This window comes from Hoplias malabaricus, chromosome X1 (assembly GCF_029633855.1).
Source record: "Hoplias malabaricus isolate fHopMal1 chromosome X1, fHopMal1.hap1, whole genome shotgun sequence".
Lineage (NCBI taxonomy): Eukaryota > Metazoa > Chordata > Actinopteri > Characiformes > Erythrinidae > Hoplias > Hoplias malabaricus.
Genome location: NC_089818.1, coordinates 18911642 through 18930555, shown reverse-complemented (window position 1 = coordinate 18930555; position 18914 = coordinate 18911642). Strand labels below are relative to the sequence as shown.

Below are 18914 nucleotides of genomic sequence, written 5' to 3'. Positions count from 1 at the left end.
ACAAGAAGCCGGTACAGAAGACTGTAAACCGGTGGCCCCCAAAATCCCAACATTTACTGATTCAGAGATTTGTCCGAGTCCAGATTGAAAGGCTAACACATCTGTATGAATTAGGAAAGAAGACATTCGAGCATTTGGAGCTGAATCCCGCGCTTCGCTGAGGAGCGGACAGTAGCGGCACCATGTCGGCGAGCGCGGTGTATGTGCTGGATCTAAAGGGGAAGGTGAGATAACGGAACGCTGTTAACTCGCACAGACACAAACTGCTGCTTTTGTAGAAACAGGATAAGCGTCTTCAACCACTATGTACTTTTAGTTTTGTGTTTTTATTCCATTGACTTGCATATTAGAGACGGCGTCTCTACATACAGAGTCTCGCTGAGGTAAATTTGTAGCATAACGGTCCGTTACCCACTGGCTAGCGGCGCTAACGTTAGCTGACATTTCTTCCTCATTTTTCTGGTAAAATGAGTCACAAAAAGCACACGCAAAACGCATTACTGTGTGGTGGAAGCCTTTAACGCATTTTTGTTTTTGTTTTAACGTTTCAGCAGATCAAAATCTTAATATTACCTTTAGTTTTTGACATGTAATTTTGATGTAGTATTTTCAGTAAGGAAAAATCCAAATGTTACAGGATTAAAACACATATTTAATATATTAGTCTTAAGTAGTTTCCTCAGTAGATCAATACAGTTCCCCTCCAGTGAAAATCAAATGTTGAACCGTGTTAACATATCACTGTTGTGTTCTTTACGTACTTAAAGACGTGTGAAATAAGCAGTCGACATCATGGTTAAACATTTCCACTTTCAAACTGCAGTGTTCCAAAAGCTTTCAAATGGGTGAATTCAGAAGGACATTACAAACCTCCTCAACCTGCGGATTGGGACTTCTGAGCTGCAGGTGTGCGGTGGAGTGGAGATAGAGACGGAGACTAATTACAAATTCATAGATCCCTGATGAATAGATCACTGAGTGGAGGCAAAGGTTTAGAGTTACACTACAGTTTCACTGTAAACACACCGCGTCAAAAGTATCTGGCTGAGGGGCAGGGTTTTATGGTAGTAATTATATTCTGAGATATTCTATAAAATTTGCAACAGTTTGCCTCCAAATATCTTCCTAAACTTGCAGTACATTCATTCATTCATTATCTGTAAGTGTCCAGAATCGGTGTGTCTGGAATCATTGGGCGCAAGGTGGGAATACACCCTTGAGGGGGCGCCAGTCCTTCACAGGGCAACACACACTCACACAGTCACACCTACGGACACTTTTGAGTCGCCAATACACCTACCAATGTGTGTTTTTGGTCTGTGGGAGGAAACCGGAGCACCCGGAGGAAACCCACGCCGACACAGGGAGAACACACCTCACAGACAGTCACCCGGAGCGGAAATCGAACCCACAACCTCCAGGTCCCTGGGAGGAAACCGGAGCACCCGGAGGAAACCCACGCCGACACAGGGAGAACGCACCTCACAGACAGTCACCCGGAGCGGAAATCGAACCCACAACCTCCAGGTCCCTGGAGCTGTGTGACTGCGACACTACCTGCTGCGCCACCGTGCCGCCCCACTTGCAGTCCAATTAAAGGAAAATACATGCAACTTATAAATGATACATCTATCTAGGCATGTGAGACTGCCAAGAGTCACTGCCAACAAAACAACTTCAAAAAAGCCACAAAGTATAATCTGGAACTCCACTGTGTGGGACAAACCTCATATATTTAACACTTATTTAAAATAAACCCCTCCAGGGTGTTTTCCTGCCTTGCGCCCAATGATTCCAGGTAGGCTCTGGACCCACGATAGTGATAAACTGCCCATGCTGGTTTGTTTGCCATATATCACTGTGGTTACTCTATTGTTTTGCATAGTTCCTTGCACTGCTGACCCAATAAATCAAGGTCAGTTCAAGCTGTGACTGTTCTGACTGAAGCAGGATTGTGAGTCTTGTGACCACAGATGGTGTTTGTGCAGCCACTTTTCTTTGAAGTTTGTTCTTTTTTCCTCCTAATAAAGAGACACACATCCCCAATCCTTAGTACATTGTTTATACTGGACACGTTTAGGACTGAAAGATAAATAGTTTTCATATAGAAATTTAAAGATTGCAGTTTTCTAATTACGAGCGCTGCATGTTTTATTTATTTATTTTTGTTACATTATAGACTACCTTATCAAGAACAGTTTCCTAAGCTTTAAACAAGGATATTTACTTTAAAAACTGAGGCAACCAAACAGTGGCCTGTGTTCATTAAATCACTAAATAAATGACAGTCTGACACTCTACATTCAGCTCTCATGTTTATGAACAGGGCTGGAGTTTTGTTTCATGTGATCTTTCTCTCTTTCTCTTTCTCTCTCTCTCTCTCTTTCTGTCTGTCTGTCTGTTTAGGTCCTCATCTGCCGTAACTACCGTGGTGATGTGGACATGTCTGAGATTGAGCACTTCATGACACTCCTGATGGATAAAGAAGAAGAGGGAACTCTGTCTCCTATCCTTGCCCATGGAGGAGTGAGATTCATGTGGATTAAACACAACAACCTCTACCGTATCCTTCCTCTGTTAGTCCATCTCCAAGTGCCTGGAGACCTGGAGTGTTGATTTATATTCAGCTTAATTGCTAATGTATATTTTCAGGAGGATGCTGTGATTTCCCTTAACTCTGGCTTCTAGTTGTTGCTACATCTAAGAAAAACGCCTCGGTTTCCTTGGTTTTTTCCTTCTTGTATAAAATTGTGCAGGTATGTTTACATTAATATCAACAATTCTGTTTTGTTTAAGTAGAAATTAGGGCTGAAAGATGAATAGCTTTTTATACTGAAATTGAAATTTGAGCTGCAGATTTCAAATAGCACTATCTGCAACTTAAATTTTTAGGATACATTAACAAAGAAAAAATGGAGATATTCTTCTTAAATCTGAGAGTTACACCAATCAGGGGCAGTGAAAAACGTTGTTGTTTACATTAAATGAAGCCCAAATAATGAGTCTAGCTCTCTATATTCAGTGTTCAGTACCTTGTTGGTTTGAATATTAAAATAAAACTGGATTTTAATTTATAGAAACTACTTGCAATTGAAATAAAAGTATTACTATTATTAGAAACATTTGCCTGAAAATGATCATTAATATTTTGGAGTAATAAAACTACACGGCACGGTGGCGCAGCAGGTAGTGTCGCAGTCACACAGCTCCAGGGGCCTGGAGGTTGTGGGTTCGATTCCTGCTACTTGTGGCTGTCTGAGGAGTGTGGTGTGTTTTCCCTGTGTCCACCGTGACCATGAACTGGATAAGGGTTACAGATAATGAATGAAAACACCTCTTTTAATTTTGGATCCAAAGAGAAACATTATTTCCCAATGAGTCATCCAATGTTTGGTACCAGTTTGCTTGGTAAGCGTAGGTTATGAGATCTCCATGTCATGAGTTTAAAATAATGCCTTAGCCTTGTGGTCCAGTTTCCTAAACAAAGATTAAAGTTAAGCCTAGACTGATTATGCCTAGCCTAAGCATGATTTTTAATGGTGAAGACAAGTGGCCTGAAACTAGGACTAATGCCTCTTACTGGCTCTAAATGTCTAACTGTTGCTTCTGTTCGCAGGTGTTCTCGGAGTATTTTAAGGAGCTGGAGGAGGAGAGTATCAGAGATAACTTTGTCATTATTTATGAGCTGCTGGATGAGCTGATGGACTTTGGCTACCCACAAACAACAGACAGCAAGATCCTTCAGGAGTCAGTATTTTAAAATAGTTCTGTGAAGGGTTTTCCCTCTAAATGAACACCACCTGCAACATGTTTGCTTCTTTAGTTTAGCTTTTGAGCGTTGAGGCAAATGTAGCTGACAAGTAACGGAAGATCCTTTTTAAACTTTTTCCACGTCAGCGATATTAGCTGTGAAGTATTTTGGGAAGTTGTGCATAGACTTTTGGATATTTATGGATTTTTTTTTTAACTTGCATTCAGATATATAACACAAGAAGGGCACAAGTTGGACACAGGTGCCCCACGGCCTCCTGCTACAGTGACCAATGCTGTCTCCTGGAGGTCAGAGGGCATAAAGTACAGGAAGAATGAGGTTTTCCTGGACGTCATTGAGTCTGTCAACCTGCTGGTAGGAACGCTGTATTTAGAAAGCCTTCACAGTCTAAACAAACACAGAAATCCATCACAACAAAGTGGACACTGCTGTTTTTGTACTGGAGAGGAAAGTAAACGGAGAGAAGCTTGTAGTATTGTGTATTGTGTAACAGACCAAGTGGCCACAATCTGTGCTTAGTTTTCTCCTCCTGAATTGGCTGGAATCTTTCCAACAGTCCCTCTCTTTTAGATGTACGTTGGTGTAGTGTCTTTACTGTGATGGTACCAAATTAAAACAATTCACAGGTTTATGTATATATTTATATTATAATATATATATTTAAATTATTTTTAATAATTGAGCAGAAACATATTTAGTAGGATGCTCCACGTATTTGATCCTCTTGTGGTGTCAGCAGTCCTATATTTTTTTTGGCTGAAAGAATTTCATTATGTGCTTCCATCACTGAGAGCTGTGCAGTAAAATTTGTTTCATTCTGATATAAATTTCCAGGTGAGTGCCAACGGAAATGTCCTGCGGAGTGAGATTGTAGGCTCTATAAAGATGCGGGTGTTCCTCTCAGGCATGCCTGAGTTACGCCTGGGACTCAATGACAAGGTTTTATTCGAAAACACCGGGCGTAAGTTAAAAATAAAAAGATTTCTTTATTTATTTATGTATTTTGACCATTCTGTTTTAGCTTGTAAGATTATGTTTGATAATGTAGTAGTGGATGGCCTGACAATGAAAACAATCATATCTATCAAGGCTTTTGCCCTCTAAATTGATTTCAAAGAACCTTTAGCCTTTTTGATTCCATAGTGTGTTAGGACGTTGACACTGAGTTTACTTAGTGCTAATAAGTGTAATATAAGCTTCTTGTTTAGGTTTTAGTGAGCTATTGAAATGTTATTGTTCTTTACTAAAATACATATGTTTATTTTGGCAATTTCAGGAGGGAAGAGTAAGTCTGTGGAGCTGGAGGACGTGAAGTTCCATCAGTGCGTGCGGCTTTCCCGCTTCGAGAATGATCGCACCATCTCCTTCATCCCTCCAGACGGAGAGTTTGAACTCATGTCTTACCGCCTTAACACACACGTGGGTATCCCTGCCAATTAAGCACACCGACATACACTGCGTGGGCTAAGTGTCAGACAAATCCCCCATCCCTCACACATGCTTGTATGCTATATATACTGGCCATTTATATGGTCATTAAAACTATGGCAATTGGTGTTTCTGTGATTAATGACTTTTGAGGCCAACGAAATACAATGGTATCATACAACCACAACTTTGTTCATCTGTGCATTATGTGCTTTTAGTGAAGGTTAAAGCTGGCAGTAAATTTTAAACAATGAATGAACTGAACTACTACTGAGTATACAGTCATAAATTTGCTTAAAATGAACTTTTGAAGGTCTCAGCACCAGTAGAAGACTCTCTTGTGTAGTGGACCAATCACAAATCAGCAGTTGAGTTGCATTATAACCAATCAGCTAGGAGGACGCCTCACAGTGAAAATTGTGATGATTGCTGTCAGTTACAGTCAGGGGGATGTTGTGTTGCTCTGCAGCTTGTTTGGAGTATAAAGCAAGTTCAAATTTGAATTGCCTAAGCTTTTTAAGCAAATTCTACATCAGATTTTGATTCATGCCCTTCTTCAAACTGCTCACACACGCTGATAAAGTGCTGTACTCTGTTTTCCAGGTAAAGCCACTGATCTGGATCGAGTCAGTGATTGAGAAGCATTCGCACAGCAGAATCGAGTACATGATAAAAGTCAGTTTGTGCTCTGTGATCTCTTATTGTCTTACAATTCAGGGTTTTTGTTTTAGATTTTGTTTATTTTTTTTAACTAAATAAATATTTTTAAATATATTTGATTGATTCTCTTTTCTTCTCTTTTAGGCCAAGTCTCAGTTTAAGCGGCGCTCCACAGCCAACAATGTGGAGATCCACATCCCTGTGCCCACAGATGCAGACTCGCCCAAGTTTAAGACCACCGTGGGCAGCGTGAAGTGGGTCCCAGAGAACAGTGAAATTGTCTGGTCCATCAAATCTTTTCCTGTGAGTACACACACACACACAAACACTTTTAAGATAAGTTTGAGATAAGTGCTTATTTCTGTACATCCATTCAGCCATACTTCTTGTATAGACCACATATATAAGTTTTTTTAAATTCAGCAAATGAAGTGTTTGTGTTTCTGCATTAAAATAAACAGGAATGAAATGTGTTTATCTTGTGCATGTAATACAGATGTGTTTGGGAAAACTGTTCATTACAATTTCTCTTTTTATTAACTATTAATCACATTCTGTCTTTAATGTATATTTTTAATGTAGGCTTAATATAAATAGTTTTCATTCTCACAAAGGATTGTGATTTACTAGTGAAGTTTGAGGTCTGTTAATTTATTTTCAAACTCTCGCAGGGTGGTAAGGAGTATCTGATGAGAGCTCATTTTGGTTTACCAAGTGTGGAAGCGGAGGATAAAGAAGGAAAGCCGCCAATCAGTGTCAAGTTTGAGATCCCCTACTTCACCACTTCTGGAATACAGGTGTGTGTCACAAATACTAGTCTCATTCAGCCATCTGTAGTGGATTTATTTTTCTTTATCTGACAGAAGAGGGCGCCATAGCCCGTTGTCTCATTCTTTGTGTGTCGCGAGTGGATCACAGTAGGACAACTATGAAATAGGAGTGTAGTGATCTTATGTTTGGCATCACTAGATGGCATAGGTCAACTTCTCTGCCCTCTGGGCTTAAGCACATCTGACCAGTCATTGCTCTGAAAATCAGACGCATCATGGTTTAGTTTCCCAGACAGAAAGCAAGTCTTTTCCTGGACTGTGCTAATCTGGCTGTTTTATAAGCACTGGAATCAGCTTTTAAAGATTTACCCGTGACCACGTTGCAGCAGATTTCTTATATATCATAAGAGTCAATGTTTGTAAAAGGTTGCACACCTAGTGTTTCTTTTGAAATGAAAGCTGTTAAGCAGTGGGTTGCTTCATTAACAACAGGTACTCCTCTGTAGGCTTTTAACTAGATTTAATTGATCAACATAAACATTAGTGAGGTCAGGTACTAATATTGGATGTGTAATTTTGGATCACAAAGGACGCTCCCACTTGTCCCAAAGGTATTAAATGTTATTAACATATTCACTCTAGAGAACACAGTGTGACTGCTCTAAAGCTCAATGCTGGAGGGCTTTGTACTTTTCTAGACAACCCTTAGTGAGCTTTAAACTACTTGCATTTCCTTGTGAGTCTCCCATTGTGTTTAGTGCATTTCACTGAGTTTTATACAAGCAGAAACTGGAATGTTACTTTATAACATGTTTGGTGTGCAGTATGTTTGGCAGGCTTCGAGATAATAGATAGATTTGAGACTATCAAATCTTTTTTAGCCTGAAACCCTAGCCCATTTTGTTTAAGCAAATGTGCCGCTTGATCTTGTGGCAGGTGCCGTTGTACCTTAGGCACAGTGTGAGGCCTGGAAGCCCTGAGTATTGAAACGCTGCTGCACTGCTCATTCTGATGCTGCTCAGAAGAGCTCTCTCTGTCTGTAAGTCTGTGTGTGTTTATATGCCTGAGCCAAGTTTGTGTCCTGCCCGGCTTCAGAAAATTACACCGCTGTGAAATTATCTAGTTTGGGAGCATGTTTGAACTGACTGTTAGGAGACTCCTCCACTGCAGTGGCTTTATGGCAGTTCAGATGAACTTTAGAATTTTCTCTTAAATCCTTCGTACGTTGCTTTCAGGGAATCTGCATATGCTGCCTTTTTCCAGTCTAGCTTTGGCAGTGTCAGCTAGCTTAAAGCCCAAGGATGCCTCTGCTTTCTTTAGGATCTTTCTTTCTAATATTACAATGGAAGTAGTGAACAGTAAAAGAGTAAATGTTATTTGTTGCTGTTCTAAAATTTTAATTATTTTAGAAAACTTTCACTTTTTCTATTCATTTCCTTATGCAGCAGGTGCTAATACTTTTTCCTTTTAAATAAGCGAGATGTGAATTGTCTTAAACTGTGCTTTTTAACTGTTGGTCATGACCCAGGTGAGGAATGGCAGTACGTTGCCCATGGGTGAATTTTGCGATGATTAATGGGCTTCTTTACACAGATCTCTGAAGACCAAGGAAACATAGATGAAGTTCTTAAAGTGTACACAGGCATGTTAATGCTGTTTTTTCAGACCTGGCCTGAAACTCTCAAGCTCTGTTTATATTTAAAAAAAAAAAATGTAACCAGGCCCAGTGGCATATATGTTTTGTTATGGATGCCTTAAACATCAGAACAATCAGAACCACATGTTTATCCCTAGGGTTTATTTACTTTTTTTTAATGCTTAGAGTTTTGAGGTTTGTTGCACTTTGTCCATGAGTTTTAGAAGTTTGTTGCTGTTACTGCTAAGGATTCCCTCACTTTGGGATTGCTTGCAAAGTTTCATGGTGAAATATATCAAGCGTATTATATGAATCCATTCATCGGCCCATCAACACAAGGGAGACAACAGTGATGTGATGTAAAGTAGCAAGACACATTTGGTTAGTTAATTTACCTGTACATGATAAGTAATGATTTTCTGCTTGGATCAGTTTAATGTGAGCTCTCTCATTTAGGTACTTGAGTTGAAACCTGTAAGAACTGTTGGATTAAAATAACAAATGACTTCTAAGAGCAGTCGGTGCACTGTTTAATTGGATGATTTGTGAACAGTCGTCAGTGCTGTCAGCTGTGGTGTGAGTAAAGTGTTTTGTAATGATGTGTAATATTCATATGATACTCACTGTCAATCCAACAGGAATGCTACAGGAATCATAGGAATGACATGGACTGTTTCATTTCACAGCAAAGGAAAGGGGCTTAATGGTTTGATTACGTTATTAACCAAATAATAGTTCACAGAATTATTCATTATTATAGAAATAAGTTTTAGATATAGTCCCGATGTTTAGTTGGTCTGACGACGGCTTTGTTTGCGTGTTCCCTGAGCAAAAGTTCGAGATGTCTCTCATCGTGTGATAAACAGGAAAGATTTGGCAGACACCTTTCATCTATATCTTGTCTTTACAGGTTCTCTTGGCAGATTTAAACGTTTGCTAAAAGACATCTTGTAACAAGCCTCAGTCAGCTGTAATATTACATAATCTCTGTGGCACGTGTTCCATGGGTGTATTTAAGGTGATGAAGTCGGTCTTAGTGGTAAATGTTCGCAGGCTGTTGCTATGAACCACATGAACTCTTTTGGTTTAGCCGCAGGTGACAACTACTGACCCAAACTCACGCAACAAGAGACGAGTTATGATCCATACTGCTGGCACTAAACCAATTATCCACTCGTCCTTCTATTACAGAGCTTGAATAATAGGCCGGTTCCTGTAGAAACTCTTACTTACTCTTCTGTAAGCTGAATGAGAGCAGCACATTATGAGCAAAAGTATCAATGACCTTTTGATTATTTTGTGATTATTTTGTAATGTTTTAAAGATGTGGTGTTGACTCAGCAGCGTGACATGGTTAAAGATCAGCCTGTGGTATTTTGGTGAATATAAATACCGTTTGTTGAAGTACATGAATAACTTGGTTTATCATAACAGAGTAGTGTGTGGGTTTTTGGTTCTCTGCAAATTATTCAAAGGTAGTTGTGGCCTAATCTAAACCTTTAAAATGACAAAATCACAGTGTATTTATTTTGGAAACTTATTGTAGCTTAGTTTCACCGTTCATGTCACCTTGCCTTCAAACACGACACGCTGTACTACATTCTATGTGATTCTTGAAGTAAAAAGACTAAAGGTTTGAATAATAATAGCTGCTTTTGAAGGAGAGGACAATAGTACATGTTTCTATAGCAGCATACAGCTTGTAAACAGCTGAGCTTCCACCAGCACTGCTAACACATTGATTCAGTCGACTGGATATATTTAAAACTAGACTAATGGACATACTTTGAGGACGTGTATTTAAGTATTTAGAAATACTAAAGAATGTGAGAGTGCTTTAAGAGCAGTTTGAGCCAGCCCCAAGTTGTTTGTTTGTTGTTGTTTAGATGGGCACTTATTTTATCTTTTAGAATTCATTTCTTAAAATATTCTAGTAATTTGGTGATTTTTCTGACCTTTGTTGCAATAGTGATTTAGATTGTAATTAGGTTTGTGTGCGTCTGACTGGGCACACACTTATACATAAGCTAACTGTTCCTATTTAAAACTAGATAAGACTTTAATGGTAGCTAAAATTAAAAATTGAAGAATATATTTGTTGATTTGATTGTGTTATACAGTATGAGAAATGTGAATTTTTAAAAAAATTAAATGTAGAACCGTATATTATCCTTAGCCTTAGAAAAACGAAACCTAGTGATCGATATAGTGTTGCCCATTCGTACTAATAGTGGCTGCATGCTATAGCCCTTGGCAATATTAGTATCATAGTTGCAGATGTCTCAGTAATTATGAACAAACAACACATTTTGTAGCTGTACAGCATACTAAGGTTTAGGGCTGTTATAAATGTGACAAATGGATGAATGGAGTAAAGAAGAATGTTATAGTGACCCCCAGCCAAAGCTGCAGTCATTGATCATGAAGACTGATTGTGAGTCTGCAGCTGAAAGTTTGGCTGAACCCTGTTTGCCCTGCCTCACTCTATAGAGTTCTGTATGATCATCTTAAAGGAGCCAACCGATCTGCTGCTGCGGCTGATCTTCCTCCACCAACACAATTAGAGTTGATTTTATGTGATTTTGAAAGGGAATGAATGAATTGGGGAGCCAGAGGAGATTTCCTCTCTTTTGTGGACCAAGTTGTATTAAGCATCCCACACGGAACTCAAAGTCACCAAACCTCTCTGTTAACTTGATTTTCTCCCATCAATGAGCAGGATTATGAGGGGGAAAATCAGTCATTTGTCAAATCTAATAAAGCAGTTAACTTATGTGAGATTTCCTCTTCCTAATTTTTCCAATCTTCATTTATTGCTGTTTTCCACTATACGCTCTCAGCTGCCTGTTGTGCTCGTCTGTTCTGTTTTTCTTTTATGATATTTCAGATTGAAGCAGCCATTGCTTACCTTTACTTTGGGCAAATGAAATATGGGCCTGTCCTTGTAGGAAAGTTTTAAGAAGTGAAGTACCTCCTAGAATTGTCGTGCGACTCTTACTCACAATTCGTCTTTAGGATATGCTCCACATACTTCACGTACTTTTCTGTACAAATGTAATTTTATGTTTAATGTTACTCTGAGGGGAATGATGGGCATGTAATTTGATTTGACATTTCTAGATAATGTAATCAGCTGCAGTGTCACTGCTCTAACTACATAAAGTTGTTTGAGATGTGACTTGGTTAGAGGCAAGTGATAATTTAGGCGTGCAGTTTGCACAAGGCTAATCCAGTAAGCTTGTTAGCTCCTTTATCATCTCAGCTCCAGGGCAAAAACTTAAAAAGAATACTTAGGACGCCAAGCATGTTTTGTTTGACAATTGTGCAAATGAATCTTTTCACTGAATCATCACTGTAATAACACATCAAAGTACTTTGTACCGTTGTGCTTGAGACCTCTGGCCTTTTAAGGCCAAGTTCTTTACCTTGTGTTTGCCACAACCTTGGCAGGTTCACCAAGGTCGCCATGGCAGCGCTCTCCAGTGTGAACTTGCTGACTTGCCCCGTTCCCATGAGAGTGGAATGAGATGAAACCTCAGGGATGCTTTGATAACCCTTACACTCATATACACTCTCTCTCTCCCTCTGTCTTTCGTCTCTCTTTGCCTCTTTTAGTGTTCTACCCCTTTTACACTCTTTCTGTTTCTGTCTCTCTCTCTTGCGGTCAGCACGTCTGTCTGCCCTCTCTCGTTCCCGGCCTTTGCCGCACCCACCCGCGAGCCGCCGGAGCGCTCCTGAGGCGGCGTTCTCCTGGCCAGCCACTAAACCAGAGGCCAGGCGTCAAGGCCCCAGCCTTTTTGGCCTTGAAGTGGCCTGAGATAGAGCGTCCCGTCTGGGGTTAGCATGCAGGCCACAGGCCCTGCACTAACTGAGCCGAGGAGACTGGTTGACGCTGGTGTCTGACATGTCCTGGGACCTTTACTGGTGTTTTCGCTTGGCTCTTGAACACACAAACACATGCTCGTACATCAGCAGACACTGACTACAGGCTAGGTTTTTTTTTTTCTCTTTTCTTTGAATTATTTTCTTCCAAACCTTACTATATTTAACCTGCTTTCTCTGTGGGCGTGCGAGTGCAGGTTAAAATCTTTATGGGTGGCATTTTACTGATCCCGTAACAACAGTGCGAGGCAGAATAGGTCTTAAATTCATGATACTGCTTTAAGCGATTGGCAAGGTTTTTCCCCACACTGAGCTACCGATTGGTCTCGTTGGTGAGGGCAGACAGGACAAAAATGTGGTAAATGACAGTTTCTCTCACACAGTGAGACGTCACCCTTAGCAGCTAATCAGTCTCCAGGGCTGAGACTGGCTTTAGATTAGAGACCTGTCATTTTCGTGCAGTTGCTGAAAAACGCAATGGGGTTTTAAACATGCATTTTAAGATTCGACATCTTAATTGCTTTTTTTATGCGCTGGTCTGAGGTTAAAGTTTGGCCACTGAAACCCCAGGGCACCTTGACTGCCTTAACTAGTATAAATACTTTTCCATTTTTCCCCTTTATTGCATTCAGGTAAATTTTATATTGACTGCACAACTAGACATTTTTAAAAGGCACCTAGTCAACATCTCCATAAATAAACACAAAGGTTTCTTGTTAGTGCAGTTATTCATATTTAAATGAACAGCCTAAACACAGACTATAACATAAACTGTGTCCTAAGGCTCCACTCTAAAAAGTGACAAACAAATAAAGGTGCAAAGGTACATTTACACAAGGCCTTTTGTTCTTCCTCAGTGGATAGTACAACACCAAACAGTAGTGATATTAATGTTATATTATTAAACAGGAATCAAGTCTCTTTCCTGTGCTGTCAACAAAACACACTCAACTGACTTTCAGAATCGTTGTTTTTCATCTGATATGAACCATGAGCGGGTGAGGCCTTCCAGTCCGTTTTAGTGTGTTCCATATTGTTACCATTGTTCGTGGTTATACACTGTTGGGTTTAATCATTGCAGAGGTGCTTTTATTGTACTTGAATGTAACTTAACACATCGAGTAGCGAACTGTTGCTGCCCAAATAAAAATGCCTTTAGTGGTTATCAAAAGGGACTCCCCAATGCTACCAGTGTTCATCACCCACCTGGATGATGCAACTGCAGTTGATCCTCTCCAGCACGCTAGGAGAAGAGGCAGATTGACAAACTCAATTAAAGATGGGAATAATTAAGAGGCTGGAAGTGACCAGAGTTAGACTCATTCATCATGCAGTCTTTATTTGTTTATTTATTTATTTTCCTTCCTCCAACTGGCTCATTACTACATACAATGTCAACTAGTAGATGTACAAATCAAGTAGTTTCCAAACTTTTTTTTTTGTCTCTCCATTTTGTAAATAAGAATGAGGCCCCCCCACTCTGACACAGTGCAGTAGATGCTCCAACATGCTTCATTCATTTGCCCCGCTGCGCCCTCCCATGCTTTTTTTTTTTTTTTTGGTCCCGATTCTTGGGTCTAATGGCTGATGTCACTTTAGTCACTGTATTACTTATGCCTTAGTTAGTAATCATACTATAGATGACATCTCTTAAGTCCAGATGAATTTTTATGACAGTAATATTAGCTACACACTGTAAACAGTTTTCTTTTTAGACATGTTTTAAACAGTGTAGCTGTGTTTTACAGGCTTACTTTTACTGCGAACATTGATTTATAGTGTCTAGAACTTGGGCCATCTCTTAAATAGCCTCTACCCACTGGCCATACACAAGCAGCCCTAGAACGCTGACTCAGCAGCAGTATTCTCCAGTGCTGAGGTGGAGATTTACAAGCACAGGCTTTTGGGAGTATATGTATGAGTGACTAGACTGCCTGTCTGTGACCGTTGGGACAGTGACAGTCTGGCGGTCTCTCTCCCGACTGCGAGCATGCTCTGTAGGCCGCAGCGTCTACTAAGACATGCCGCGCTAATGAGAGACCGGTGCACAGTAAACACACACACAGTCTTAGCCAAGCCACCTTAAGGGCTACACACAGTGTCCCTGAGCTTGTCTTGTATGGAGAATTCCAGTAAAGTCAGACTTAATCCTCTGGAGTCCTTTTGACAGTGTACCTCATGGCTTTTTCTTGTAACCCCAGCACAAACTTGGCACAGGACTACAGGACCTGAGTGGAGCCATGACCCAAACGCTGCCTGCCGAGAACCTAGAGGACCTAACCGCTACATTCACATACACTCTGGCCCAAAATGCCGTGAAAGTGAAAGCTACATTTAGATATTTAGAGTTGTATGGCCACCATGCCATTCCACTTGTAGGTTAAAAAGGGAGGCCCGTTAAGTTTTAAATAGTGCCCCGCTGCACCCAAGGGTGGCACTGCTCCGACCCACTCTACTCCGTGCACAGCCAGCCCAAAATATACGCCAGAGTGTCTCCGCGGAGGTGGTTGTCCAGGGTTCTCCTCCAGTTTTGATTGGAAATAGTCCTGAGAAAGGCCATATTTAAACTGGCCTTTTTAAAGCCCTGTATTGATGCATACTGAGAATATGGATTTTTTTTTTTCGCCCCAGAAAGTCCTTGTAGCTATTTTGCCCATATAGATGCTATTTCAGACGCTTGGGCTATATTCTCCAAGGACAAACACAAACATCCCAGCCTCAAACTTTTCTACAGATGACAGAGCATGCATATGTCTTGGAAGGACATTGAAAATCTCTCTTTATCCAACAATTCTCTCAAAATGCCTTCTGTTCTTGACTCGGGATCCATTTACTCCATCATGAATTTGTTTGTCAGCTCTTCCCAAGCTTCATATTGCCTTTTCAGCATTTTAATTTTTTTCTTCCCCTGTTTGGGCCAATTGTGCAACTACTCCAGTGATGCAACGCATGGCTGGAAGGGCACTGTGGGTGTCTCAATATCTCTGTACAGAGAAGGTGCCATTTCCTCAATCTCACTTCTTCAAACACTTCCTCTGCTCGTACACATTTGTACTATTTTCCCAGGCTCTCGTGCCAGTGCCAGTGTCATGGCCACTAAAGGATGTTTCTTTGAGTACACACAATCCACGTTGATGCATAGTCTTTGAGTTCCTGAAAAAACAAATTATCATTTATAGTGTTATTGCAATTCAGAGGAAAATGTTTAATGGCAGTTTTTGGCCAGTGTTGACATTTTATTATATTATTTTCTGTAAGTCAAGCTCAATCACACCCGCATTGTTGGAGAGCTTGAATGCGTAATGTGTCCGTATCGAAGTTCATAAGCTCAACACTTAATATATCAGGTTTAATTCATACGTGACTAAACATATAAGGTACTTATTGTAATGCAATATGCTGTTGATTTGACTTGTAAATAGGGTTCTTATTGAAGTGGTTTATATTCAACAGGTGCGTTACTTGAAGATCATTGAGAAGAGCGGATATCAGGCACTTCCGTGGGTACGATACATCACCCAGAATGGAGGTAAGCAGAATGGATTTGATCACATGCTCATGTGCTCACTCTGACACAATCCTCCTCATATCAGATAAAGATTAGATAATTCACTCCTCGTATCACAACAAGATTCCTGATAAAGCAAAAACCAAAACAAAACGCCGGTTCTAGAGGACAGAGCTGTGAATTTTTCAGTCCGCTCATGTTTATATTAGATATAATGCGCGAATAATGTTTTATTTTTCGTGTAATGCAGAGTGTGAAAAGGTGCTTACTACAAACACATCCTCCTACGCATGTACCATTTCTCACGCTCAACTTTCTCCAGATCTATATTTGTCATTGTTTTTAAGAGTGTTGCAGGTATTGGGCAACAATTAAGCAATTTGGTAAAAGTCAAATGATAGTTAAACTCTGAGATGTAATGTTCTGTGAAAAGAGGATGTTTGAGACAGAGGTAGAGTTCTGGGCCCGGCAGCGGTGCCATGCTGACAGATGTTTAAAAGATGGAGTAAGAAAGTAAATTTTGTACCTTGTGCAATTTGACAGAAATGACAGATTGAATAAATAAGGCACTGTTCATGAAAGATCATTTGTCTCAGAGAGAATTACTCTAGAAAGAAAATACCAAGCCTTCAATGTTTAAATAATATATACAAGGCTTTAGAATCAGCTTGGTGTCGGCAGATAATTAAATTAACCAATAAATTGTTGTAAGAGATGTATCTCATATTTAATGCCATTATGGACATATTTCTGATATTTCAAAGCAATTTTAATGATATTTAAAATGGCTCTTGTTCCCTGGACAAGCAGTTGAGGATGTTTAGACAGCTCTGGTCCTGAAATGTCAGCATTTTTACTTTATTCAAAACCCTCTAGTAATAAATGTAAGGTTTCTCATCTTACTGTGAAATGTTAATGCTCTGATTTTAACAGTAAATTTAAAAGCTGTTTAAAATGTAATCAATCATAAGAATTTAACATGAAACTAAATGATAAGCTCTGGAAGGAGTTATTGTCATTATCTGTGCATCACAACTCCATGTTGTTTTCTGCTGGAACAAATACTTGCATTTAAAAATTGGAACCTCCTTAGACACGTAATACAATAATAAAAAGCATCAGCATAATCATCAGAGTTGAGGCAGATGCAGCTTGTTTCCTCTTGCCTTTGTTACCCACCTCTCATATCCTGAATTGAAGCCAGTATCATCAGGTTATCTTGTGTCTCAAAACCCAGTCTTATTTTGCAGTGTGTTCTTGGACGGCTGGGTGGAAAAGCTCAGCTGCTACAATTAACTTTTTAAACCAGCCCCCCCTCTCTCCCCCACCCCTCGATTTCCTGCCATTCTGAACACTTTAATTAAACATGGCTCATTTCCTTGTTTCTTTGCAGACTATCAACTCCGGACCCAGTAGTAGAACCTCAGCCGTCTCCTGCAGCAGTCTGTGGGCCTGGATGTATCTCTCTCTCTCTCTCTCTCTCTCTCTCTCTCTCTCTCTCTCTCTCTCTCTCTCTCTCTCTCTCTTCCAACCCCCCGTCTTTTATTCATTCATTGTCTGTGCTGCTGTCTAGACCTGAGCTACTACTGTCTCTGCAGTGTTTGAGGAGGGGAAACAAGTGGTTTTGTTTTTTCAAAGTAAGATATCTGAATGCTACACTTTGTTTGTAAACGGACAAACAGCGTTGAGTGGAAACTACAGCATATGTCCTCTAGGATATATTACGTGTGTTTTTAAATTAGACATTTCCCCCCTTTCATTACATACAGGGGAGGGACACACTGTAAAATATTCCCCTTTGGTTAATAAGCCTAATAAGATACAGGAAATAAATCAATTGAAGGTTTATGTGTCAACAATGACCTGCCTAAATAGAAAAGAGACAGAATACCACAGATCTTAATGGGGCATTTGTACCTGTGTGACCACAGTAGTCACATTTTCATGTTCCTGCTCAGAAGTCCCTCAAACACTGCAAGTATCTCAGGGCTGCTGTGGCTCAGACTGTTTCCTGGACCACCAGTGTCTTTCTCTGTGTGTCAGTCAGCGGATATCATGTTCATTTATGATCAGACTGTATCTTAGCCTCATCTAAGATGCAGTTCAAAACAATACAGTAACATTCTCTGCAACATTTCAGTGGCAATGGTTAGGGCCTTTTATCATTTACTTCTACACTTTACAGAACTGTATACGATGCTATTTCAGGAGGGCAGAACTAAATATATACCAAGGGTCCTACGTCCACATTCTCCTGCTAGTGTAAGATTATTCGGTTAAAAATAAACGGCCATTATAGCAGTGTAGAAATCAATCAGTCCGTTTGGAGAAATGTGAGACTTCCGTTGTCTCACGGTTACAGATAATCAGCGTGTATGTCAGTTAGTCGCATTTGCATGCAATCGTCAGATACCAATTTTCTCATAGTATTCTCCTAATGTATTTTTCATGTTTTGTTTATTGTGGTTACACTGTGTTTATTAGTTATTTTAATTATTTCAAGTATTTTTTGGTTCCAGTATTACTGCAGGTAGGGGAGGTGAAGTTTATTATTATTATTATTATTAATAATATTTTGTTGTCACCATTGACAGTGCCACCCTTATGTTTACTTCTAATCTTGACAATACAATTATTCACAAAATAAATGGGTTTTCGCTGCCATTAAAAAGAAACAACATAGTGCCATGTCAACATTTAGGATTTATGATTATATTAAATCTTTCTTTCTTTCTTTCTTTCTTTTCCTGCGCACTCTGTTACAAATTAGCGGCGCTAGCTATATGTATATCTATGTCTACGTGGTGCCGCACACATTTGAGCTGAGAATACAACTTCTCCTGATCTATCCACAGTCCTAAATATGGGAAATGTTAAAACAGCTACGACGAATAGTGCATGCCCTCTGTTTGGCAGCTGAATTCAAACCTGAAAGGCATTGTTCTGTATTTTTCATGTCTCTGAAACGTAATGTCTGTAGATCTGAACTAAGATAAAGCTGTTTTCACAATATTCCATGTCTAATCGTGTTTGGTCCTCACCGTTATGTTTAAAATGATCATCTAAATCAGAATGTAAAATGCTGATTCATTCTTCGACTTTTAGAAGGTGTATTTTTTGAGCTGTGGAGCTACTCAACTGTACAGCGATAACTTTGAGGTAGCAGAAGGCTTCTGTGCCACTTTACATGTCTGAGAGGAACTGCTGTAGCAGTGTGTGATGGAGATTTGTTCAAATTTGGGAATCGACCAAGATTCA

The 18914-nt window shown here is 39.8% G+C and overlaps 1 protein-coding gene across 1 annotated transcript; it reads left to right on the top strand.

Annotated features, from left to right (window-relative positions):
- The first annotated feature begins 5 nt into the window (after positions 1 to 5).
- LOC136675368 (AP-1 complex subunit mu-1) lies at positions 6 to 18666 on the top strand. Its single transcript, XM_066651872.1, has 12 exons — positions 6 to 224; positions 2407 to 2563; positions 2689 to 2756; positions 3617 to 3747; positions 3979 to 4126; positions 4607 to 4733; positions 5049 to 5191; positions 5804 to 5875; positions 6005 to 6163; positions 6532 to 6657; positions 15602 to 15677; positions 17050 to 18666. Exons 1-12 carry the CDS (start codon positions 183 to 185, stop codon positions 17070 to 17072), a joined length of 1272 nt encoding a protein of 423 aa, XP_066507969.1. The 5' UTR covers positions 6 to 182; the 3' UTR covers positions 17073 to 18666.
- The last annotated feature ends 248 nt before the right edge of the window (positions 18667 to 18914 follow it).

Excerpts from the sequence above, each read along its gene's own strand:
- LOC136675368 (XM_066651872.1), top strand. The coding sequence starts at position 183 with ATGTCGGCGAGCGCGGTGTATGTGCTGGATCTAAAGGGGAAG. Across the intron at positions 2,564-2,688 it reads TAAACACAACAACCTCTACC|TTGTTGCTACATCTAAGAAA; the intron begins GTATCCTTCCTC and ends TCTGGCTTCTAG. Across the intron at positions 6,164-6,531 it reads GGTCCATCAAATCTTTTCCT|GGTGGTAAGGAGTATCTGAT; the intron begins GTGAGTACACAC and ends AAACTCTCGCAG.